At 38.7% G+C, this 25,771-nt stretch overlaps 1 protein-coding gene across 3 annotated transcripts in view; it reads left to right on the top strand.

Annotated features, from left to right (window-relative positions):
* Positions 1-25,771, top strand: part of RAPGEF6 (Rap guanine nucleotide exchange factor 6) — a 206,080-nt gene that overhangs the window by 144,841 nt on the left and 35,468 nt on the right. For 2 of the 3 annotated variants that reach the window (XM_028527512.2, XM_028527513.2), the window contains exons 14-19: positions 827-1,030; positions 4,033-4,141; positions 10,496-10,736; positions 17,265-17,422; positions 22,836-23,076; positions 23,618-24,001. In XM_028527512.2, the coding sequence (XP_028383313.1) occupies positions 827-1,030; positions 4,033-4,141; positions 10,496-10,736; positions 17,265-17,422; positions 22,836-23,076; positions 23,618-24,001 (1,337 nt within the window). Of the gene's footprint in view, positions 1-826; positions 1,031-4,032; positions 4,142-10,495; positions 10,737-17,264; positions 17,423-20,088; positions 20,104-22,835; positions 23,077-23,617; positions 24,002-25,771 lie in introns of all 3 variants that reach the window. The other variant, XM_036014843.1, reaches the window with a different exon arrangement.

Below are 25,771 nucleotides of genomic sequence, written 5' to 3'. Positions count from 1 at the left end.
CTTTTCCTACCACTTGGTTCCTGCAGCCTTTTGAGCATCACATCTGCAGTATGCAAAGTGGGGAGAAGGAACGGAACTGGGGAGCTTGACTAGAGGTTACAGAGGCCACCATCACCCAGCTTTCCAGTGCTGGCTGTGTAGATCATCAAGGGGCTCATGGAAAGTAGAAGCTTCTTAGAGTCATGGGATTTTTTTTTTTTAAGTAATCCTCTAGTCATCAATTATTTATGGAATTCTACTTTAAACTTTAGCTTCTGTTATGGACATCAGATTTATACATATTATACTATTTGAGAGTAGCTGGATATTAAACTAGTGTTAGAACCTAGAAATTAGAATATGACTAAGTTTAAGGAAGTTCTAAAATAATATAGGAATAACATTCCTTGAAGAATTGGAGACATGAATGTATCTTTGAATAACAAACAGTATTTGGAATGGTAGTTCGTGTCCTTTGAGGTTGTAAATAAAGGTTTAAAAAAGACTTGGGTTTTCTATAACAGCCAGGAGCTATGCAAAATAGAACATTATATATTAGGGAAGGTTAAGGAATGAGTAATTTTCTTGTCATTCCCCTCTAAATGAGGTACCACTTTGAAGTCTTTTCTGACCTGTGATTATCTAGAAGTTTTCACGTTAAGAGAGATGCCTGAGAGTGCTCTGGGGTGGAAGATACCCCTCAATCAGTTTTATTTACCTGGCTCACACGTTCTTGAGTCCGTATTTCAAATGTAGCTCTTCTTCTAATAATTGTAGATGATTTTTTAAAAGCCTGTAGGAGTCGATACAAACATTTGTATACATTTTCCTCTTTTCTGCTTTCTAGAAAATGAATGGTCATCTCCGGTTATTGAATATCGCATGTGCTGCAAAAGCTAAGTGGAGGCAGGTTGTGCTGCAGAAGGCCTCCCGGGAGTCCCCTCTGCATTTCAGCCTTAATGGAGGGAGTGAGAAGGGCTTTGGCATTTTTGTCGAAGGAGTAGAGCCGGGTAGCAAAGCTGCTGATGCAGGGCTGAAACGTGGGGATCAGGTAAGTCAGTGATGTTCAGCTTCTGCCTCTCATGGCACACATGCACTAATTACTAAAATTCCACAGCACACCAGAAAGGACCGTTTTTGCCATTCTGACAAAAAAATGTAGGTATAACTTTGACTTCTTCACCCTGGGTGGCTATTTTTGTGTTGGTTCTTGTCATTTTTTTTAATTTGACAATCTAAGAGAAAAGAGATCATCCCCTTACTAAATGGTCAGGTGTTGCATGTTTTCAGAATCCTTGCGGCGCACCAGGTGGAAATCACTGAGCTAAGTGAATAACCAGCCACTTGTCACAAGTGATGTGTCTGCTCTTTTCTTTCATGTGGGAGTTCTTCAGATAAGCATGGTCACTTTAAGGAAATTCTGTTAGAACTGCTTTTTTAGATATGGTATTTTAAACAACTTACCTTAAAAATGTATTTGTCATATATCTATTACTTTTAATGCAAAGTTTGATAGAGTGTGGCCAGAAACAGTGTGATCGTCTGGGCACTGTTAGCATGACACATTTTCACAGGGTCCTGCCCACCCTCCTGGGATAGGAGGCTCTGTGTCTGGCAACTTCGGAGTATTCCAGAAAGCTCAGTGTGCAAGCCAGCACCTTTGCATGCTTGGAGCGACCAAACACTTGCCCTCACGGCACTAAAATCAGGTGGCTTGAGGTTGCTGTGAAGGGTGGTTTAGCTTCAGTAGTGTTGGTGTCATAGCGGAACTGCAGTCGTAAGCAGTGAGCCAGGTCAGAGACCAGGGGTAAGAAGGCACTGGGAGAAGGTTGGTAGGGATTTAGTCTCTCCTTATAGGCATTAGGAAACTGTAGAGTAATGTATTAAAATGTGATTAGCTGCAACTTTATTACTGAAAAATGCAGCTCCTAGGCTCACACCAGTCCTGTTAATCATATTAATCACATCCTCCAGAGATGAAGTCTGGGAATGTGTATTTGCTAACAAAGCCCTCTAGATGATTCTCGTGTGCCGCAAAGCATGATTTCCCCAGATCTGGCTGAATTACTTGGGAAGCTTACTTTTTCTCATTTTAAAATTTTTGTGAGTTCACGCATTAATATGGAATGTGGCTTTATTTTACTTTTAACTGAGCCTTACTATTATTTTTAAAAATGTTGAGGTGTTCACATTAGAAGTTGTTCTATTCCTTGGAACAGTGGTTCTTGACCAGGGTGACCTGGCCCCCCAGGGGACATTTGGCAATGTCTAGAGACATGTTTAATGGTAACGACTTGGGGATTAATACTGGCATCTAGTGGATAGCAGCCTACAACACCCCCCAATAGAACAGCCTCCAAAACAGAGTTATCCAGCCCAGATGTTGATAAGGCAAGGGGTTAGGAAACAGCTGTATAAGATTACAGTGATCCCCCTTTTTCCTTAAGGGAGCTTTTTAAAAAACAGATTTCTGGGCCTTACCTCAGGCTACTTATTAAGAATATCAGGGAGCCCTGGCTGGCGTAGCTCAGTGGATTGAGCACGAGCTGGGAACCAAAGTGTCCCAGGTTCGATTCCCAGCCAGGGTACATTCCTGGGTTGCAGGCCATAACCCCCAGCAACCGCACATTGATGTTTCTCTCTCTCTCTCTATCTCCTTCCCTTCCCTCTCTAAAAATAAATAAATAAAATCTTTAAAAAAAAAAAAAAAAGAATATCAGGTACTTAGGATCATGGAGTCAGTATATTTACTCTTCCAGGATTTTATTGTAAATACATTTAAGAATCTCATTTTTCACGAAAAACACTGAAATTCAATGATTTCATTCCTGAAAGAAGAGAGAGATTTATCATGCTTTTACTTCTTCCTCAATCCTCCCAAATATTGTTGAGATTATCTGAGATTTTAGATCCAGAATATTAAGTCATTTTTAACATTCTTTATTAAGAATACTTTTGACATTTACATTAAGTTTCCCATCATTTCGATTGATCTCACAGTGTCTTCCAGTACTCTTTTCAAAAAGGGCAAATAGGTGCTATTAGTTTCTTGTGTCACTGCACATCTGATGATGCTTTTGTTCATTGGATTATAAAATTCTTGGTCGCTGTTATTTGTCCCCTAGAACTTTTAAACACGGATAAATATCACATTTAGTGTTTGTTGGTCAAGACAGGTCGGAACCAACCTTTGGCCCCTCCCCAGGCCCCTGCACGATGCTTGCAGTTTGTTTTCAGTCCTTGGAATTCAGAGTGTTCATGATATGTTTAAAAATCTTTATTTACTCTTTTTTGTATGCACTAGATGATCCGTTCAGTATGTAGGCGAGACTTTTTTAACTCTGGGAATTTTACCTCTGGGAATTTTTTTTTTTTTTCATAATATTTTGTTTCTCACACTTTCTTTTTAAATCTTTTTGGAACCTTTCTGTCAGTATCTGAGATCAGTCCTCTGTGCTGATGCTTTTTTGCTCATTATTTTTATCTCTATTCTTTTTCCTTGGAATTATTAATAGTATTTTTAAATAAGCTTCCTGTGTGATTCTGAGGTACTTCTGTGAAGGCTCAGCAGTGTGTCATGGAGGAAGAACCAAACCTCACTCAGTGCTAGTTACTTTTGGACTGCCAGCTTCAGTCAATGGCAGGCAGTGTTATTACAAGGATTTAGAGTGCCACTTTTATCTCTCTCGTAAATGCAGTAAATTTGCATTCAGAAAGTTTCACTAAAATTTGTGCTAATACACACAGGCAATTTTTAAGAGCTAATGACATGACTAAAATTTTTTCTTCCTATAAACCATGTGTTATTTTTAAATTTCCCTAATATTCCAGAGAGAACAAACTTTTTAAAAAACATAGTAGAGATTTAGGGAAATAGAATATAGATAAAAAAATTAAAGTCATCCCACTTCTTGCAAGAGATAACTGTTGTTCACTTACAGGTATATTTTATTCAAGTTTCATTTCTTTTTTATTTTTTTATTAAATTTAAAGTTTTAAAGGTAACCAATACTGTTTTTTCTTAATTTGTATTTTTCAAATACTTTTCTGAAGATAATGGAAGTAAATGGACAGAACTTTGAGAATATTACATTTGTGAAGGCCCTTGAAATTTTAAGGAATAATACTCACCTTGCACTTACTGTAAAGACCAACATTTTTGGTAAGTTTTGTTGAAAAAACTCTCTAAACTTTTTATTTATTTATTTATTTATTGTGGTGGAAAAGGGTCATTACAATGAAAACAAACATAGTAAATGTAAAAACATGTTTCTGTCTAAGCCACTTGAACATTTCTAGGATCTTTGGTGTTCAGATATGTGTTCTAAGATTTTAGTTTTTATTATTTGTATGTAATTATTATTTTGATATCTTAGTACATTCTAAAGCACGTGTACCAGTGTACTCAGTAGATCATTTATAAAATGCCCACTGAGCACCTGTGGTGTGCTGCGCTTTGCTGGAAGACACTGAGACACTTATCGAGACTTAGAACCAGCCTGAGGAACTTAGGAGTCAGGTAGCCCCTGCCCTCCCCCCACCCCACCCCGCCCAATGTGCAAACCCACAAGTCAGTCTACTTCTGATGTTTTTAGCTAGCTTTCGGAAATAGTAACTTGAATGCCAGATTAGCTGTTTCATGGATGTAAATTGAGTAAAACATTGATGTAATTAAGCAGTAAATTATAAATTTTTAACATGCTGTACTTTTATGCAAAAATATTGATTACTGTGCCTGAAGTGTGCTTTGATCCTCTTTATATTTGAGGCAAGGATTAAGCCTGTCCTTTTAACATAGTTTATTTTTTTAAACATTTAGGAATGACTCCCTGTAGTTTGGTTTAATTAAATACCATTAGATTTTCCTTGAAATTCTGAGAATGGCAACAGTATAACAATAGAAAACTATCAAAGAAAATTTGAGTCCTTACAAAGTATGGGGAAATTCCTCTAGGTCATTTAGGTTGAAAGTTAAAAAATACGAATTGAATTTAGAAGCTATGTCTGTGGAAAAGGAAGTGTTCTGTTTTTTCCTCTTTGGCTCTGCTTTATCCTGCACTTAGTCATAATGAAAAATGAAACACATTATTTTTCCTCATTTCACTTGAGTTCCTTTTACTGGATTGTGTCATGTGAACTCTGGTAAATAACTGTTCACGATTCCTAACATTATATTAAATAAGCAGCAAATAAGTAAGCCTTGCCAGATTTTGGATTTCCTGGAGGTTGGAACTAGTATCTAGAGACATCAGCTTTTAGGTTAAACTGAAAGGGTTCTGATTATGAAAAATTGAAAGCAGAGCTTGCTCAGTCACCAAGACCAAATTATTTAGTCTCTGTTTCCTAGGGTTCTGACACCTTTAATTTTTGTGCCCGGCACATTAATAATTACTGACCGGTATAAAATATTATGTATAAAGGTACAAAAATTATATAATACAGTGTTTAACAATGTGGACCTTGGGAGACGGTAGAATAGATCCAGAGGATGCAACACTACTGCTAACAGAGACATCCCGTGGACAGGAGTGATGCTGGTTATGGGTTTGGCTCAGTTGCAGTTCTCAGGGCAGTGCTCCCAGCCCTGCCAGACTCGCTATCCCCAGTGGAGTCCCTTTGCCTGATCCACAGCGCACATTTAGACGCAGCAGACGTCCCCGCAGAAGAAAGCAGCCGGTACTCTCAGTCACCCTCTTCCTACTCCGGAACTTCGGTTCATCTCTTCCTCTGGGCTTTCACAGCTTTCTGTCACCTTTTAAAATCCCCCACTCAGATAACTTCTTATTAGCATTTAAATTTTTTAAATATGTTTTATTGATTGTGCTATTACAGTTGTGCCATTTCCCCCTTCACTCCCCTCCACCCTGCACACCCTCTCCCACCCACATTCCCCACCTTAGTTCATGTCCATGTGTCATAAGTTCTTTAGCTTGTACATTTCCCACACTATTCTTGCCCTCCCCCTGTCTTTTTTCTACCTACCATCTGTGCTACTTATTCTCTGTACCTTTTGCCCCTCTCTCCTCCCACCCCCCTGTTGCTAACCCTCCATGTGATCTCCATTTCTGTGGTTCTGTTCCTGTTCTAGTTGTTTGCTTAGTTTCTTTTGGTTTTGTTTTAGGTATGGTTGTTAATAATTGTGAGTTTGCTGTCATTTTACTATACATGTTTTTTTGTCTTCTTTTTCTTAGATAAGTCCCTTTAACATTTCATATAATAAGGGCTTGGCGATGATGGCCTCCTTGAACTTGACCTTATCTGAGAAGCACTTTATCTGCCCTTCCATGCTAAATGAAAGCTTGGCTGAATAGAGCAATCTTGGATGTAGGTCCTTGCCTTTCATGACTTGGAATACTTCTTTCCAGCCCCTTCTTGCCTGGAAGGTCTCTTTTGAAGAGCAGCTGACAGTCTGATGGGAACTCCTTTGTAGGTTACTGTCCCCTTATCTCTTGCTGCTTCTAGGATTCTCTCCTTCATTTTTACCTTGGCTAATGTAATTATGATGTGCCTTGGTGTGTTCCTCCTTGGGTCCAACTTCTTTGGGGCTCTCTGAGCTTCCTGGACTTCCTAGAAATCCATTTCCTTTGCCAGAATGGGGAAGTTCTCCTTTATTATTTGTTCAAATAACTTTTCTACTTGTTGCCCTTCCTCTTCTCCTTCTGGTACCCCTATAATTTGGGTGTTGGAACGTTTAAAGATGTCCCTGAGGTTCCTAAGCCTCTCCTCATTTTTTTTGAATTCTTGTTTCTTCATTCTTGTCTGGTTGTATATTTCTTTCTTCCTTCTGGTCCACTCCATTGATGTGAGACCCAGCTTTCATTCCATCACTATTGGTTCCCTGTGTATTTTTGTTCATTTCACTTATTGTAGCCTTCATCTTTTCATCTAATTTGCAACCAAAATCAACCAATTCTGTGAGCATCCTGATCACCAGTGCTTTGAACTGTGCATCTGATAGGTTGGCTATCTCTGTCACTTAAAAGTACTGGTTGCACAGCTTTCAATTCTGTTTGAACCATCTTCCCCACCCTCCCCCCTTTGGTCTGGTCTCACCTGTTAGGTACGAGGGGCGGAGCCTTAGGTATTCACCAGGGTGGGGCAACCCAGTTGCTGGGTTGTGACGCTGTGTGTTGGGGCGGGGTCTAAGAGGGAACAATGTGCACTTGCTCTGTTCTCCCTCCGACCTCAGTCCCTTCTGCTGCTTCCCCTGAGCAAACTGGGCCCCTCTGGTGCCAATTCCCATGTGGGTGGGCTTGTGCACACCTTGGGACCTTCCAAGGACCTCTCCTGTGAGGCTGGGAATCTCTCCCTGCACCTCAACCCCCACAGGTGTTTTCATTAGTGCCCCAAGGCTCTATTTCCCAGCGCTGTGATTCTGGGTTGCATGCAGTGCCTTGCTTCACAATCGCTGCCTTGCTGGGTATGCTGGTTGCCACCCCTCAGCTGGGGTCTGCCAGCTGCCACTTGCACGCTCAGGGTCCACCCACCTCGGTCTTGTGTGTCTTGGATGCCTTACTTGCCTGGTCCCAACGCTCTACTCTCCAAGCCATGACGCACGCCCGGCTGCCCGACTCCGCCCCTCCTACCAGTCTGGATGAACGTGTCTATTTTAACTTTTTGGTTGTCCAACTTCCATTCAGATCAATTTTCTGTCAGTTCTGGTTGTTATTCTATTTCTAAATTGTTGTTGTCCCTATCTTGGTTGTGGGAGGAAGCACAGTGCGTACACCTATGCCTCCATCTTGGCTGGGAATCCTAATTTTTTTAATACAGTTAATACACAGACATGTTTTGATAATTAAAACACTAAAGAAAGATGCACTGGGGAACTGTACTGTGTATAGTGTTCTGCACCTTTCCACTCAGTCCATCCAGACTCAGTGGTATAGAATGCACAGGATGTCACCACATTATTGTTGTATGTTGAGCTGCTGTCACGCTGATGTATCGATCATTTGGCTCATCAGTTTTGCTGTTTATAGTGATGTAATGAAAATTCTTTGTACTTACATTGTGTGCTTATATAGACGCCTACACATTTCTCAAAGTGAAATTACTCTGACAATTACTAGAGAATTTTACTTTCCAGAAGTTTACCCTGCTCTGCCTACTACACTTCATTCATCACTGTATAAGAATGGTTATTGCTGCATACTCTAGTAATGAGGGTGGGTGAGCACTTCTGTATATCCATTAATTTTCTGATTTGTGAATGGTCTTCAGTCGTCCAGTTTTATATTGAGTTACTTCTTGATTCATTTGAATATCCTGTTGTCTTAAGGGTTGTAAATACTGTCCCAAAGTTATTTGTCCTTTGACTTTACTTGTTTGTTGTGCTTTTCACTTGTGATATACACACACACAGAGTGAGAAATTTTTAATCACATATGTTAAACTTTTATTGATTCTTGGGCACCCTCATTTCTGACCTGCATGTTTTATCTGATACTGCTGTTTAATGGTATTGTATTATAGTTACGTTTGCTCACCATCTGTTCATTTTTGTCCTTTTTTTTAATTCAACACAACCATTTCTCATTTTCATTTACAAATCAGAGGCTCCACAGATTTTTACATGAAATTACATACTTAAGTCCAGTGAAGATGTAAACCACTTTGTACAACTGTTGAGCAGCCTTACAAACACAACACAGCCTGGGTATCTGCAGCCCATTCTGAGACCTGCTGCTTTTACCAGAAAACGCAAACACCTCACCAGAGCATGATCAGGCGGCGTTTCCACCTTGATCTCTAGTCATCTTCATTTCTTGAACATTTCCTTTTACCACAGGGCCTTCCAACTAGAGAGTTTCTCTACCTGGAAATAGTTCCTCCTTCCCCTCCTAGTTAGAATCTGCTCGCCTTACTGACCTCTTCTTACACAGTGACTTAATTAGGGAAGGTTTCCCATCCCTGCTGTCTTAATTAGGCCCTCTCGTTGTGTCCTCTGTCACTGGTGTTCTCTCTGCATCTCAGACCAACTGCGTGTTCCACAACAGGAACACTCTGCCGACACCTAGCCTAGTGCCCACGCTATATTTATAGGTCAGTAATGTTTTTTAAATGACTGGATATCTTGATTTTAGCTCAGAAAAGCATTTCTCTTTACCACTTGGCTTGAAGTGAAACTTAAAAAAAGAAACTGAAGGGAAGTTACTGCATTTTAATCAAGGACAGAGTATCTTTGAAAGATGACTCCCAGAGATTTCCATTATTTTGAAGACAGAAAATGTGCTTTTCAAAAGCTTGCAGTATGCTTCAGTAATGTGAAATCGTTCTGGCTGAAATTTTCAAAATGGTCCGATTTTACAACTTGAAAACCAAATTATATATGGTTGTAATGTGTCAGTTCTTAAGGGTGTTGTCCATTTGAAGCTTACTCATTAGTCCTGGATGTTGTGGAAAACTGAACTTGGTTGGAGCTTCGGTGAGCACATTGTATGACTCACAGCTGGTTTCCAGTGATGGTGCAGAGCACTGCCGCTTGGGGCCACACGTCCCGGGCCGCCAGCCTGGCTGCACAGAAATGCAGAGCCACCATCTAGCTATGATTCAGACCCCGCAGGCACCATGATGCTTAGGAAAGTCGCCTTCTACGTCAGCATTTATCTTTTTAGTGTTTTTTTGTCTCTAGTAGTTAATCTGTCTTGTTTAAGAACAGACATTTAAAACAACTAAAAAACTTTCTCTTGTCAATATTTTAACTGGAAAATGAGTTATTAATAGCTTCTAGATACTTAGCCTTTGTACAGATATATCTTTCTTTTGCCTGATTCCAGGGAGATACGCTCCTCTCACAAGGTGAAAAATTTCATCTAGGTGAACAGATTGCTAGACAGGCAAGTCTGCCGATGCACTTGCATCCTCTTCAAGGATGAAATAACTCACTGGACTTAGAGTTGACAGAAAGTTCTCTGAGGATATTTGGCTTTCTATACTTCAGATCACTGTAGTGAATGTTTTTTAGTTGCTTTATTTTACTGGCTGACCTAAGTCTTATGCATGTGACACTGAGGAAATTGTCATATGTTACCAAATTTAGTGCTATTTCTGGTAAAAACAGGTCAAGTAAAGTTCTTCCCATATTTTAAATGAACGGTTTTTGCAAAACTGAGCCTGATATAGTATTTATATCTCATTTCATTTCATCATTAGATATAACCTAAGTAATACAATCTAAATATATATTTCAATAAAATCTGAGTTGATTAGCAATTATATTGGTTATTTCCTAAATAAGAACCCCTGAACTTCTTAAATATGCTGGTAATCTGTCTGCTTCCTTTCTATTTTCCTCACTTTTTTAAATCACATTTGGACAACAGCAGGAATATAGTCAGGTATAACAACTGAAAGGAAAGGTGGGTATAATTGATAAAGGATGGCTGTAAATTTCATGACTAAGACTGTGAAAGTCCAAGTGAGAGAGTGTTACTATGTTTATCCTTAAAATTTGTTGTTTACATAAAAACTTTCTAATCGGAAGAAATGACAGTTTATTTATTTATTTCCACAGTGTTTAAAGAGTTGCTTAGTAGGACTGAACAAGAAAAATCTGGTGTTCCTCACATTCCCAAAATTGCTGAAAAAAGAAGTAATCGCCATTCAATCCAGGATGTACCAGGAGATATTGAGCAGATACCACAGGAGAAGGGGCATAAGAAAGTAAAAGCAAATACTGTTTCAGGTGGAAGAAACAAAATCAGGAAAATTTTGGATAAAACACGATTTAGTATCTTGCCTCCCAAACTGTTTAGGTATGTAATGCCATTCTCAGTCACTGGGGCATTTTCCTACTGTCTGTAAAATTTATGTTGGGGAAGGGAAGTTTGGCCCCTTTTGGGTTTTATACAAATAATGTATCATAAAATCTACAGGCAATTCATAAATAAGAAAGAAGAAATTCTATGTGTCTCCCCATATTTTCCATTGAAGTTACCACTGTTAGATTATATAGTGCTCCATTAGCTTTGTTTTGAATTTTAGAATAAACTGCCCATTTTATTTTATAAAATCTTTTTTTTTTCTTTTGGTACACTTTTGCTGTAGTTTCACTTTCTTGACCTACAAATTTGTACACCTTAAATTTTATGACACATTCACTAACTGTACATTTTTTGTCTTTTAAATTATCTTTTTCTTATTGCACTGTTTATTCCCTCTTGAATTCTAAAGCTGACCTTATTAATCAAAGCTATTTTTATTTCCAAAGTGAGATATCACTAAAACTGAGTGAAATTTCAAGATTTCCATGTAAATTAAGGTCTGTAAAATATTGATGAAATCAGTCCACTGATGTACCATGGCTGGAAATGATTCTAGTATATATTATATCTGTGTATATTTTACATCATCTACTTCCTTAATCAGAAGTTCTAATCAAATACAGTACTTAGCATGTAGTAGACCAGCACACTTAATCAGTGAAAGAAAGAAAGTGTATTCTAACAAACCATGCTCAAAGAAAATACTTGGCTTCTGATATTCCTGGCACTACAACAGGTGATGATTATAGAGCTGAAAAGAGGTAGCTCCTACCTCTGAGCAGTTCATATCAGTCACTCTATTCTTCCCATATTTATTACATACTAGGCACCATGTCCAGAGATGGAAATAGGGAAAGATAAGTAGGACAAGTTTCTTGTCCCTTAAGAGTTGACTATGTGAAGGGCCAGTGGTGCTTAGACAGTAATGAATGTTTTGATACATAGAAAAGCCTGGTCGTTTTGACTAGAGTATTTGTGTGTGCACACCTAAAGGTGAAGAGAGAGAGACAGGTAAGTGCTAAGCTATGAAGGACTTTGAATACTATGCCAAAGATAAAGACTTCTTCAAGTCATAGTAGAGAGCCAGAGAAGACAGGTGATGTGGTAAGATTTGTGTTTTTAGGAACTTCTCTGTTAGCCTGTTTGTGGTTTGGGGTTGAGGGTACGCACAGTTAGCAGTAAAATGGCAAGGAGACAAATGAGGAGGCAGCTTTGAAATAATGTCAGCTGTCATCTTTCACATCAAGATCTCAAAAGATTTCCTGACGGGAAAACACTGTCCTTCTTGTGATATTTCCAGTCGGGGAAACAAATTTGCTGTTCCTTTAATTTGGGGCTCACAGAAAATTAAAACATCCCAAGCTCTGTTCTTAACGTCACTCATTTCTAGAAGGATTATTACTCCTTTCTGAATGACTACCGTCCTTGAGGTGAGTGGTCTGTAAAAATCAGAACTTTAAAATAGCAAAGTTCTTACATTATTGAGCATACCGTAGCAGCACAGCAACACTGTAAGAAAAGGCTTGTTTTCACAAGTAAGCATTGAGTAAGGAGAAGGTAAGAGGTCCAGCCCACACGGGAGAGGTCGGGGATGGTGCAGGATGACCAGAAGTCGCTGTATGAAGACCCTGGGGAAAGGCAGGGGCAGGAGGAAGAGAGGCAGAAGAGCGTGTCCACGGGGATTGCTCAGGAGGCAGTCCCCTGGGTTCCAGTTCCTGAAAGCCCAGTGGGTTTGCTCTGGAATCCGTGTATCTCCTTTAAGTGGTTCTCATTTTGAACAGAGACACAGTTGTGACATGTGTCATCACAAGCCAGAGAGCTCTGATTGTAACTGACTTGAGCTTGTTGGCCGCATGTTCCACCCAGCTCTGCTGAGGCTTCAGGCAGGGAAATCAGCCCTGTCCACAGCACCCTTTTTGGGGTGGGGGGACTTCGTTACTCCGCTTGCCGTTTTTGCCAGACATTGGGTCCCATCCAGAAACATCCATACTTAGAAGACATCCCTCAGTTCAAGTAGCCTATAAAACACTTATTTTTACTTTCGGTTTACAGGGTTAATACATAAGAAATGCTATCATGTTTTATCGGTCTGATAACTGTGTTGTGGCTGTATTGCCAATAATAATCCTTCCCGCCTCAGTAGCCTGGGTGGGTCAGGTCAGTATTCAGACTAGGATACTGAGGACCGCTTGGCACGGATCAGATATGCTCATGACGTCTTTGACGGGACCCGGTGTCTCTGTGGGCATTTGGACAGGGCCACATGCCTTCTAGCCCTTTAGGTTCTGTCTTTGGCTGCAGCAGAAGCATGGAAATTGAAGTGTCTAGGAGCAATCATTTGAGTATTTTCAAGCATTATTTCTTTATAATGGTACCAAAAAAATGAAAGATCTAGTAGGGATAGTTTTACTTATACTCAGAAGGGATTTTTTTTTTCATTTATTAGTCAAGAAGTATTTCTTGAGTCTCTTGCTTTGTGTGAATAGGAGGCTGCTGGCTGTGATACAGACATGAGTGAAATGCTGCCCTTCAGGAGTTAATGTCAAACTGCTGTCCCTACTAAAATGTTTCCAATAAGTAAGACACTATTAATTCAAGCCATGTATATGTATACCAAAAAAACATATTATTTTAGTAAGAACCATAAAGGTTTTCTACTGGAGTCTGTTTTGCAGAGAGAATTAATTTGTCATTATACCTTTCATAATGCCCACTTTCCATTTTTGAGAATGTATGTCATATTTTTGGCACTTAATTATTAAAAATGAATTCAGACAACCCCTTTGGCTACACACACAAAAGACTCACCAGGTAGAAAACATTGATAGAAAAACAGAGTGTATGAATCAGATGTTCTGTATCAGGGATATACAGTTACAACAGGAAACTGTTCAAGGTTGGCAAAGGGAATAGTTAAGGCCAGAATTGATAACGTTGGATAGATACTAAGCTCAGGCTTAGTATTCCCACAGCTGTGGGAATATAAAATGAGGCAACTTCTCCATAGAGCATTTGGGGAGTTTTTTATTAAGAACTTTAAAAGTGTTCATACCTTTGAATCAGTAATTCCATTTCTAGTAATAATTAGATGAAGCCTTATATGTGGGTGTTCTTAGGAATGTTAACTATAAAGCAATAAAGCAAAACTGGAAATACCCTAAGTGTTGAACTTCGAGGAATCAACGAATCGTTGCTGTGCGTGCTGCAAAATGACTAGGAGACAGGCATTGATTGTGGCTTTCAGTGCGGTGTACAATTTTATAAGTAGTTTTTGCTTCCTCTCTTGCTTGTGTTCTGTATTTTTAAAGCTCTATACTTTGAATATTTATCTTTTTAATGAGTATAATTCCACAATTTCTGAACATCCCCTGTGTTCCAGGGCTCTTCGGAAGGGGCACTCACTTCTCTAAGTAGGAGATGAGTTGCGGTAGAGTACTGTGAGGAAGCGTGTGGACAGAAGGTGAATGGAAGGGAGGAGCAAATAGTTGGGATAAGAACAGTAATTCTCAAAATCCCTAACCATGACATCACTTTAAAAGAAAAGAATGTTTCTGAAAATTAGAAGTGAAAAAGTTATTGATGTTGAATAACATCTGTAAATTAAGACATAGAAATGTGGTTTTTATTGAACTGAAACTACTTCACAATTCATGAAATCTAATCTCGAATTTTTGTAATTGGTCAGCTTTTATTTTGTTTTCTTTAATCACAAATTGCCTAAGTAACATCTTTCTGTTACTCACTGTAGCAGTCCCAGACGTAGACTGTCCTGTTTGCTTATCAGAAATTAGTTTTTCTCCTCATTTCTTGTCAGCGTACTTTTTTTGGTTTGCTTTTAATATTGGGATTATTTTTTATTTGCATATTGATATTTACACAGCCTTTTAGTTTCATAATATAAAACTAAAATATGCTTTTAGTAAATTTAGTGTCGGAATTTTTGAGGAATTTTCAAAACTGTCTTGTTTCTGTTACTGCATCACCTCAGGAGACTGTTTTGGTAAGAAATGACTATTTGCAAATAGGCTTTATTAATTCAGCTTTCAAGCAAGCATGGATATTTTGCCAATTAGATACTCTTTCATTCATATCACAGCATGGGTTATACTTAACATTAGTAAAGTTTTCATTTACACATGCTCACACCTTGATTAACAAGAATTTGTAAGCAGCTTTGCATTATTATAACTGTACAGTGTTTTAACTATTGCTTATTACAAAGCAGAAGTAATGCTCAGATCAGTTAGGGAGGTGAGAACTTTGTGTATTTCACACACTTCTCTTAGTCTCTAAATTTCAATCTTCTGCAGCTAACACAGCCAATTCCCTTTAATAGAAAATTATAAATTTCCACATTGTTAACATTGTTTTTATTTTGATTATGAGTACAGCCAACAAATTTCTTCAACAATTTGTTTCCTTGGTCAGTTACCTGACTGTCTGTGTCCAAAAATTGGCAGGTTTATTTTCAAAAATTTATAAAAGAAAGACTGTTAAATTGTTTAACACACATATACAACCTTTTGTTTTCTACATGATTTAAATTGTTGCCGAATTACTTATTAAGCTAGAAATATTACATCTGTGGAGCCCCCCCCCCCCCCTTTTTCCTCTTACCTACTAGTCTTAGAACATGCAGCTCTGATCTGCAGGAGAACACACCTAATTCTAAGGAGCCAATTGAGCATAAGCACAAATTACTTATTAAATAAGATACTTTGTTTGCCCTATCTGTCAAATTAGACTGCCTTCTTCCTCCCCTACCCCCACCCCAGGAAAACATTTTCTATTTCTATAGTTCCTTTACTTGTTGTACCCACACTGCACCCCACTGTATTTCAGTGCGAATTGCCTAAAATCCTGTTTCTACCATTCTGTTTTAATTTTGCTAAAAATACTTCACCATCTTCTTAAAATAGGAATCCTATTTTCCTCCGTGCCAAATGTTTACCTACGTTGCCTAATTTAATCCTTACAGTAGTCCTGAGAGAGAGTGGTATTCACATCTTTAGGTAAAGAAATCATGATCTAGAAACAAAATTCCCGGGTCACGCAGCTGATAACTCAAGTGTATCTGGCATAGCTTGCTTTTGAAGCACCTTTGCTGTCTTCCATGTGTTGATGCTCCTTCTCGACTCCTCTGCTTTCTGTCTTGTCCTGGCTCTCTCGACCTTGTCTGGCTATTAACAGTCCTTCAGCTGTTTATTTACCAGTCCTCTGTACTCATCTTGCACAGTTTCCTAGTCTGCCTAAATCCTATTTTGTTACTCCTAACTTACTCTCACTGTATCCCATGTCACTCATCTTTAAGACAGACTTTAATCCATTCCAAGCTAATGGGTAAGTATTCTGTGAAACCTCTGTTTGTATGCGTGGCAAGTTCTGGACAGAATGTTGCATTTAATAAAATTTTGATAAGAATTAATATTAACCTGAAGCCTTGGTTTTAACATAAGCATAACCTTAGAAATAAGTGGTATTTTGATTGTTGATGCTGATGGAAATTGTTTCTTTTCACTGCTATTCTGTGTTTGTGCAGGACTGTTTTTCTCTTTGTGTTTTACAGGACTTTTATGTCTATAAGTTAAGTTACGGTTATGTCTCTTTGTTTTTATTTTTCTCTTAGGTATATTTAGAGTTATTTAACTCTTCTAAATATTTTAAGGAGAAAGTCTTTTATTTTGCTTTAACTATGTCCATTTAATGGACACTTGTTTCTGAAGACTTTGAGGAGAATTAACTTCAAATGGCTTGCTTTCTGTTCTGGTTCTGATGTTCTCATCTAGGAAATGGCCAGATAGAACTAAGAGATCACACAGGAAATAACGTGCCCTTAGATCAAACACCAGAGACCATCAGATTCTTTTCTTCCATTTTCATTTCTGGTCCTCTTTCTCCTTCTCCTTTCTGTTCGTCACAGATTTTCATTGCTGTTGTTGCTGTTCTCTGTGCCCTCTTCCTGTTTTCTCTCTCCTTGACAGCTTGGGCAGTTCTCAGGTTGTTCATATTTTTAAAGACCTTTATTTTGTTGCTTGGACCTGGCTCTGTGGGGTTTTTACACCCTGCATTGTTCTTTGTTTGGGGGTACAACCAACTCTACCCTCTGCCTAGGATGTCGCCCAGCTCTTCTGCTGAGAGACAGAACCAGCTTTGGTACTGGCTCTGTGCTGTTGGAGCCATCTGTTGGTGCCCGCCAATTCTGGCAGGTCCCAGAGGCTCCCTGAACACTCAGATTCTGCTTGTGTACCAAACCCAGCAGGAACTCTAAACGTGACTATTTTCTGTTGTGAGGTAGATGTGTATAAGTTAAGTTTTATTTCTGTGTCATTGTTCAAAACGTTTTAGTGCCATTTTCATTATTACTGTTGCCCTTTGTACAAGGAAATCGGTATGATATTTTAATTTAATTGTTGAAGTCACCACTTTAAATTGGTTTTGTATGCCTTAGTGCGCAGAGAACAGTTATGTTTGCTACTAAGAACCCTCAACACTTTCAAGTGACATAACATTCTTTTGAAGTGACGGAGGCCTGAGCCAGTCCCAGGACGACAGCATTGTGGGAACCAGACACTGCAGACACAGCCTGGCTATCATGCCCATCCCTGGGACGCTGTCCTCCAGCAGCCCGGACCTCCTGCAGCCGACCACCAGCATGCTGGACTTTTCCAACCCTTCAGGTGACTTCTGTTTGTCATTTTGTGTAGCAATGTTGTACCAAACGGACTAATACATGGTTAGGCCTTGGGCAACAAGTGCTAGATTTGCTTGCAGCTTTCTTTTCCTACCTCTAAAAGCTGAACAGAAGATTATGCCTTTTTATCTAAGCTGGAGTGATACTTCTTCGATGTGAAACAGAGGTGCGTGGGGAAGAGATGGCATTCAGGTATCTTTTCATCACCCCTGCCCCAGCAGGGGAGTGAGAGCAGTGGTACTGCTTCTTAGCCAGCAGCCATGGTATCCAGGGTGTGGAATAGAATAAGCCGGATTCCTTTCTGTGAGTGGCCTCACTCATCTGTCTTTCTGATATATGTATATATTGGGTTAATAATTTTCTAGAAACACTGATTCCCTCCCTAACACATGAAGCTGCAGTAGTTCTCATCATATGCCGTTAATTGAAGTACTACTGCATCTTCTTCATTGGTGTTTAAACTTCCAGTGTCAGGCATCGAGTTAATTTTTCTGCATCTCTTGATACATAGTGGTACTCATAGTCATTTAACTCTGCAATTTAAATTTTCACTATGAGGAGGAAACACTTTGGCTTTGAAGGACTAGTTTTATATTCAACACTTGAAAATATTTGAGATGGCTTTCAGTAAAAGACCTAACAATTAAAAACTGAAATATATAATTGGGTTTAAGGAGAAGAGGGGAAAAATACCTCTACAAAGATTGGTGTGGTTGTGATTCATCTTCAGTCTTGATACTGAAGTTCCTAGCAGCTAATGTAAAAAGGGAAGAAAGTCAGTTACATAAATCTCAGCCTTAAAAGGAGGATATATGAGTCGTAGTGAAACTTGTATTTTATAGTAACTTAAACACTGTAGGACATAACCTAAAAGTACAGTTCAGTGAGAGTCATTCTGCACAGTTTGTTCCTTACTCTCTGTATGACTGCCAGTGTTCTTTCCAGAACAGATTTTATAGTGAGTCATTACTTATCTTCAATGTTTCGAGTGATTCCTGTATTAGTCAGGATGCAGACATGAAATGGAAACCCTTCAAGATACATGATAGAAGTGAATATAAGGAATTGTTATCAAGCTGTAAACTAAACTACTTACCGGAAAGGATGAAAAGGCAAGCACTGAGGTGTGACAGAGGTGGAAAAGCTGCAAACTGGACTCAGCTTCTGCTTTGTGAAAGAAATGCCTCCTTAGGGTGAGGAAATGTCACTGGGGTGCTGCAGGAACAAAAGCCAGCAAGAAAAGAACACGGGGCAGAAAGGCAGGCTCTTCCTTCAGCCTCACAGTCACCTCTGCTGTCCCTGTCGGCAGAACCTGAGAAGGAGCCAGCTGACTGAGAAGCAGCACGGGTCGCAGGTCTCAGCCCCATCATGACGAGGCCGGGTGTGTTTGGGGCTCAAAGACAACTTAGTTACTGCAGGGTCCTGTTTTCACAGCATAATTACAGACCCTCTTCTAGCCTCCTGCCCTCCCACGCTCTGCACTGTCAGCCCATCCGTCTGTTCTGAGTGTGGCAGGTGCCTTCAGAGCACTCCGTGCCCATTCTGTTTGCCCCTGGTGCTGGCCTCTCCCTGCATGTCCTATGGACTTTTTCTTCCTCGATGCTGCGCTCAGTGGTACCTCACTGGGGATGCCCAGGTCCCTTTGCTGCAGGCGGTCCCTCCTTTCCCAGAAATCTCGAGCACATTTCATGGTCTCTCAGCTGCTTGTCATGAAAATTTATTCCCATGCCATGTTTGTGTGTGTTCCACAGCAGTACTTATTGCTCTGCATTCACAGTTAAAACATTTTCACATCACCAAAGCACAGAGTAAATACAGTATGCTTACAGATGTGTTGCGAGTTTGGTTCCAGACAGCCACAATAAAGCGAGTATAATCTTTCTGCTTCTGGAGGATCTTGCCTTCAGTTTGTAAAAACCCAACATCTGTGAAGCTCAGTAAAGCAAAGTGCAATAAAATAGGATTTGCCTGTGCTTTCCTAAAACAGGTATTTAGGGACATAAGATTTACAGATTGAATGATTCTTAAGGCTATATTTTTGCCACCAGAACACATAGAGGTGGGGCTGGGCGGGTAAGGGATGGTTGTAGGGAGAGGAGAAAGGAAAGGGGAGTTCGGGATTTGACTGGAGGACAGAGGGAAGAGGATGGAATTATTAAAATTCAGAGACACTAGCCTCATGGTGCTGAAATTCAGATCTCTGAAGAGGAGTTGCCACTCAGTTTGATTTCAGATTGCTTGCACAGCTCTCTCATTGAAAACATAGTGAACGGTTGGAAGGTGCCTTTCTAAACTCTATTCAGAGCCTGTGTCCATACCAGCAATATAAATGAATAAATGTAAAATAGGTATTTAACTTATAAATTATATTTTTAAACCCCCAAATATACAACTTTATGAAAGGCTTTTTATGGTGCTGTTTATAATTATTTTAAACAAAATACTCATTATCAGTTAATTTTAACCTCTGCTCTTTGAAGTATATACGACAACACTGAGTTCTATGTCAGTGTAGTTTAACTTTTATCAGTCTTCCTCTCAGCCATGTTTATGCTGCATGTGTAAGGTTGTTAGGAAGTGGGTACAGAGCTCCAGGACTATTGACTAGGTTGCTGACCTTTCTGTGGTTTTGCCTTTTCTTGCTGCCTGCAGCTGCTGGTTTTTACTGTAAGTACCTTGAAGTGTCTATGGTTTCTGTTGCTTGTGTTTATATGTAGTATTTTATTTTTTAAAAATCAAGTGATAACTAAATGAAGCAGAAAGCAGAACTTTTCTCTCCACTTAAAATGTTGCTACTCTAAACTGGCATGTATTCTTTTAGTCACTTCCTTTAACTATATGTTTTTATATTCATAGCATCAGAGTTTACATGCTTTTATATTAACGTGAAATGTGTTTTTTGGAGTTTTTGACCTATTACAAGATGACATGTAAAAGAATTCAGTGTGTGGCTCAAAGGTTTTTAAAATTTCAAAAAATTTTTTCTGAGTCTGCATATGGAACTTTTTAAAAAAAAATCCTTATCTGAGGACATGCTTACTGATTTTGGAGAGAGAGAAAGCGAGAGAAATATTGATGGGTTGCCTCTTGTATATGCCCTGAATAGGACTGAACCCACAACCTAGGTGTGTGCCCTGACTGGGAGTCAAACTGGCGACCTCTTGGTTTACAGGACAATTGCTCCAACCACCTGAGCCACACTAGCCAGGGCTGTATGTGGAACTTTTGCATACTCTTTCTTTCTTTTTCTTCCTTCTCTTTTTTTTTAATAGCACACCCTTAAAAAATTTTCTGTAATACTTAGTAAGCTTCATATTCTTTCAGTATTTCAAATCTGTTATTTTAACTACTTTTTTAGTTGTAAAGAAATATACAATTAGTTTTTTAAAAATCAAACTGTAGATAAAGGACAGAATATAAATGTCTTTACCCCTAGAATTAGCAATTGTTTACTATTTACTTACTTATCCTTTCAGAAATTTCAGCACACATAAAATGTATATTTCATTCCCTTCACCCTAAATGATACACTATACTTTTCCTCTAGTTAGCCCATTTTACTTGGCAATATAACTTGGATACTTTTCTGTATCAGAATGTATCATTCTACCAATTTTTTTTAAGGATTTTACTTATTTTTAAACAGAGGAGAAGGGAGGGAGAAAGAGAGGGAGAGAAACATCAATGTGTGATTGCCCTCCAGGGCCCCCATACTGGGGACCTGGCCCACAACCCAGGCATGTGCCCCAACTGGGAATCGAACCAGTGACCCTTTGGTTCACAGGCCAGCACTCAGTCCACTGAGCCACACCAGCCAGGGTCCATTCTACCAAATTGTTTTTAAGCAGCTGATAGTATTCCATTTAACCAGTTTTCTTTTGGTAGGCATTTACAGGGTTGCCTAAACTGTGTTGTAATATCTTTACATGTTTTGAATTTTGTTTAAAAAGCCTTGAGGAAATTTGTATTCTTTCTTGGCTTGCAAAACTTAATATTACTGTCTGACTCATACGAGTTTGCCAGTCCTTGCTCCGTACCATTGTACCACCACCATCCTGTGTTTTTTGTGGTGTTTTTCACTACATGGAGTGTCTTTCTTTCTTAATTACTGTCTGCCATTCCTTGACCACCACTTACTCTCTTGAATACAAGCAAATCCCTGAGAGACGGGACTTTGTCCTTCTCATTTATTACTGCATCTTCGCCACCTGAACACTCTAGGCACATACAGAAACTCCCTAATTATTCGTTCAGTAATTAATAATTTAAAGCAAAGAGTCGGCTTCTTGGTGGTTTTTTTTTAATGAGCATCTCACCTTAAATATGTGAAAAGTTCTCCCATTTTTAGTGTAATCTCAGTGTCAGTACAGGCATTCTTCACGTCTGATTTTCTTTTGTTTTACTCATGCAAGATTATATTTAGCACTTTAGAAATTTTGCCTTTGTGTTGAAAGTCCACATATCTGAGAATCCTTGTCTTGAATTCATTTATTTATAAAAATTTTATTAATAAAATAGGAATCATAAGACTAATAAATGTTTTGCTCTTCACAGATTCTTTTGAAATGTCTCTTCTGCCTTTACAGGATTATATTTGTAAATGCAGTCTAGTTGTGAGCCTAAAATTTGAACTGATTAAATCAGTATTTTTGTTGATTCACATTTAACCTCATACTTACAATTTATCTAGTCAATTAATATTTGAGGGTCTGCCACGTGTTAAGTACTATGTTTGACACATGGTTTTCTTCTGTTGATAAATATGTTTGTAAAGGGTATTTATGTATTATACATTTAACGATTCTGAAATGGAAAAAGAGGTTTACATGGGTGCCAATATTAGTGCAGATAGTTTTTTCTCTGTTTCTCAAATGTTTTCCAAATTGATATTTTTATTACCTTGGCAAATTAATCAGGGGTTGGCTTAATGCTTTGGATAGTCTCATATGTGGGTCTGTTCTGGAGGTGCCCAAATCCCTCTTCTGTGAATGTGTAACAGGTTATTGTTTGGGGGGAAAACCATTTTAATCAGAGGATGACTTTTTCACACTGTTCAGCAAGATGCACCACTCTGTTCCTCCCCAGACGATGTCATAGTATGTTAGTGAGAGAAGAAAAAATAAAATGTGTGCCTGTCATTTGTATAATTAAAATATATAAAGATGACATCAAAATTGTATGTATAGTATGACACTAATTATGTCTTTCTTTGTTAGGGTTTTGTCACCTGAGAAGATAGATACATTTATTTATCAATAAACGCAGTAGTAATTTCTGTTAACCTGAAATAGAAAATGTGTATTTCACTGTTTAAAGGGATCATTGTGTCCCACATTGCTTTTTGAAGAGTTAAAAGTAATTTTTCTAAAATAACACGGCACATTTTTGTATTTACATAGATATTCCTGATCAAGTTATACGAGTTTTCAAAGCAGATCAACAAAGTTGCTATATTATCATCAGTAAAGACACCACAGCTAAAGAAGTTGTTTGTCATGCTGTTCATGAATTTGGTTTGACTGGAGCATCTGACACATACTCTCTCTGTGAAGTTTCTGTTACTCCTGAGGGTGTCATAAAACAGAGACGACTTCCGGACCAGTTTTCCAAATTAGCTGATAGAATTCAGCTCAATGGAAGGTGAATGTGCTTATTAGTAAATACTTATTTCTGTGTGTGTTTCTGAAGATTCTGTGTTAAAACAGATATTTTAAATAAAAAGCTCACATTTAGGGCCACTGAGTTTCTAAAATTGAAGTAGGATTTCTTTTAATTTTTTAGCTTTTCTCATCTTCATAATGTTAGAAATGCGCTCAGAACAGCTCCGCAGAAGTGGGAAAAGGAAAAGGAGGATGGGTCGCTAACATATTTTACCCTCTTCCTAAAATAAAGTTTTGGAACCACTGATGTAGTTCAATCTCTATTTAATATAGCGGGGGAAAGTAAATGGTACATATTTGTACATATGTCTGAGTTTATATGTATTAATTTCCTAATTCATTTTTAATATGACAGTGTACTTTCAGCAGGAGAAGCCATAATTTTCACAATTCTTCTAAGTGGTTATCCTTTTGTGAATATGTGGGAATTTTTTAATTTTGAATATGTTTTTATTGTAATAAAGAGGGAAAATGGTCTTAGGAACATAAAATCACTTATAAAAACAATTTTTTCCTTATAGGTATTATTTAAAAAACAACATGGAGACAGAAACCTTGTGTTCAGATGAAGACGCACAAGAGCTGGTTAAGGAAAGCCAGCTCTCCATGCTGCAGCTCAGCACCATCGAGCTGGCCACGCAGCTGTCCATGAGGGACTTTGACTTGTTCCGTAATATTGAGCCTACTGAGTACATTGATGACCTTTTTAAGTTAGAGTCTAAAACAGGAAATACTCACTTGAAAGAGTTTGAGGACATTGTAAACCAGGAGACATTCTGGGTTGCCTCAGAGGTTTTAACTGAGTCAAATCAGCTTAAACGAATGAAGATTATTAAGCATTTCATTAAAATTGCTCTTCACTGTCGTGAATGTAAGAACTTCAATTCCATGTTTGCAATAATAAGGTAAGTTAGTGCAAAAATTAATGTACAATTTTGTCATATTAGACATACTCTGATGTTCTGCTTAGGTATACAATAGCTAGGAGAGGAAATTTTAATTCATAGGTTTTTACTGAAGAATTGTTAGATTTAGTATACTTTTCATTCTGGTAATACTGGCTTCTTGCCTTTTTGTTTCTTTCATCTTTCTGTTACCTGAACTTCTTTTTTGTGTGTGGGGATGCGGTTGATTGCCTTCCAGTTTTCCCTCCTCCTTCCCCTTTGGTGGGCCACCCTCTCCGCACGTGTCCAGCACTCGGTCTTCGCCAGCAGACGCCTGTGTGTGTCTCTCGCAGTGCCTGCCTCACTGTGACGTGGCGCCGGAACATTGGAGCTTGGCGTCAGTGCTCTAACCCAGTGGTTTTCAGCCCTTTCCATCTCGTGGCACACATTACTTAAAATTCTGTGGCACTCTGAAAAATATATTTTTTTCCAATCTGACAAAAAATAGGTATAATTTTGATTCAGACAGCTATTGTTATAATGGTTGTTGTCATTTTTTTATTTGGCAATCTGAGGTAAAAGGTGTCAGGTATTGCATGGTCTCACAATTCTTATGGCAAACTAGTATGCTGTGGCACACCAGCTGAAAATTGCTGCTCTAACCTAAAACAACAACAACAATGATAATAATAATAATAATGGCAACCATTTGGTGAGCTCTTCCTGTGTCCCAGCCACTGCATGAGATACCGTTGGATATGTTGCTGCTCAAGCAGGCAGACTGTTAGAATTATAAAAGTCCTTCAGTGTTTATAAGCCCAGGAATGGTGGATGGGAACTCCTAAGAATCTTCTTCCTTACCCCACTCACAATGAGAAGCTAATCTTGTTCATTTGTTTTCTGACGCTTATTAGAGGGATTCCTCTTAAAGCAAGTGTAATTTTAAAGATGGGGCAGGGGTAGTTGTAATTTGAGCCATTTATGCAAGGCCATATAACAGCAGAATTCCACCTTAACCAATTCCATCTGTGTATAGTCCTCCCAGAATTTAATTATGATTTGTTCCTAATATGTGAGAATCTTTATATGGACTTTTAAGTCATAAGTCTGTCATGGTAGTAGGTACCACCTTGATGAAGTTAACCAGTGCCTGCAACTGAACCAGACACTATAGGAGGAGTATTGGGTAGAGATGAACAGAGTGACCTTTGTTTGAATCTTGCCTCCCCCATGTAGTGTCAGTAGGTCAGTGGAAAATTGAAGATCAGTGTTCTCTCTAAAATACAGGAATTACACCACCGACCTCACAGTTTTTAACAGCTGAGCCTAAAACGGGGGAACAAAGCAGCCATTGATAAACTCCTGAGAGGCTAGAAATTTAAACTATTTGAAAGAAACAGATTCGAGAGTTACAGGCTTAGTTTTGGAGTTCTCCATGAAGAAAGTGGGTTGACACTAAGATCTCTGTGTGAAAGAGAGTGCAGAAAGAAAATGGTAGTGGGCTAAAAACGGTATTTAAGGACCATGCTCACTGTGGGGTAAAGAAGAGAGTCTGTCCGAAGAGACAGGGGTCAAGGACAAGGAATAGCAGGACAGCACAGTTATGACAGCGTCTGTCATTGAAGCCAAGGGGAAACGGTAGCCCCAAGGAAAGATTTGGGTAAAAGACATTGCTTTGGTCAAGAAGGTTATTTTCTTGTGAAGAACATTTATTATATACACTTTTAATAATTTATGTAAAGTAAATTGCTCTATATTTTATATTAAGTTATATCAAAAATATGAAGGCTG

The sequence above is a fragment of the Phyllostomus discolor genome, chromosome 13 (assembly GCF_004126475.2).
Source record: "Phyllostomus discolor isolate MPI-MPIP mPhyDis1 chromosome 13, mPhyDis1.pri.v3, whole genome shotgun sequence".
Taxonomy (NCBI): Eukaryota; Metazoa; Chordata; class Mammalia; order Chiroptera; family Phyllostomidae; genus Phyllostomus; species Phyllostomus discolor.
The sequence above is the reverse complement of the archived record's forward strand: the minus strand, read 5'-3'. Positions and strand labels throughout refer to the sequence as shown.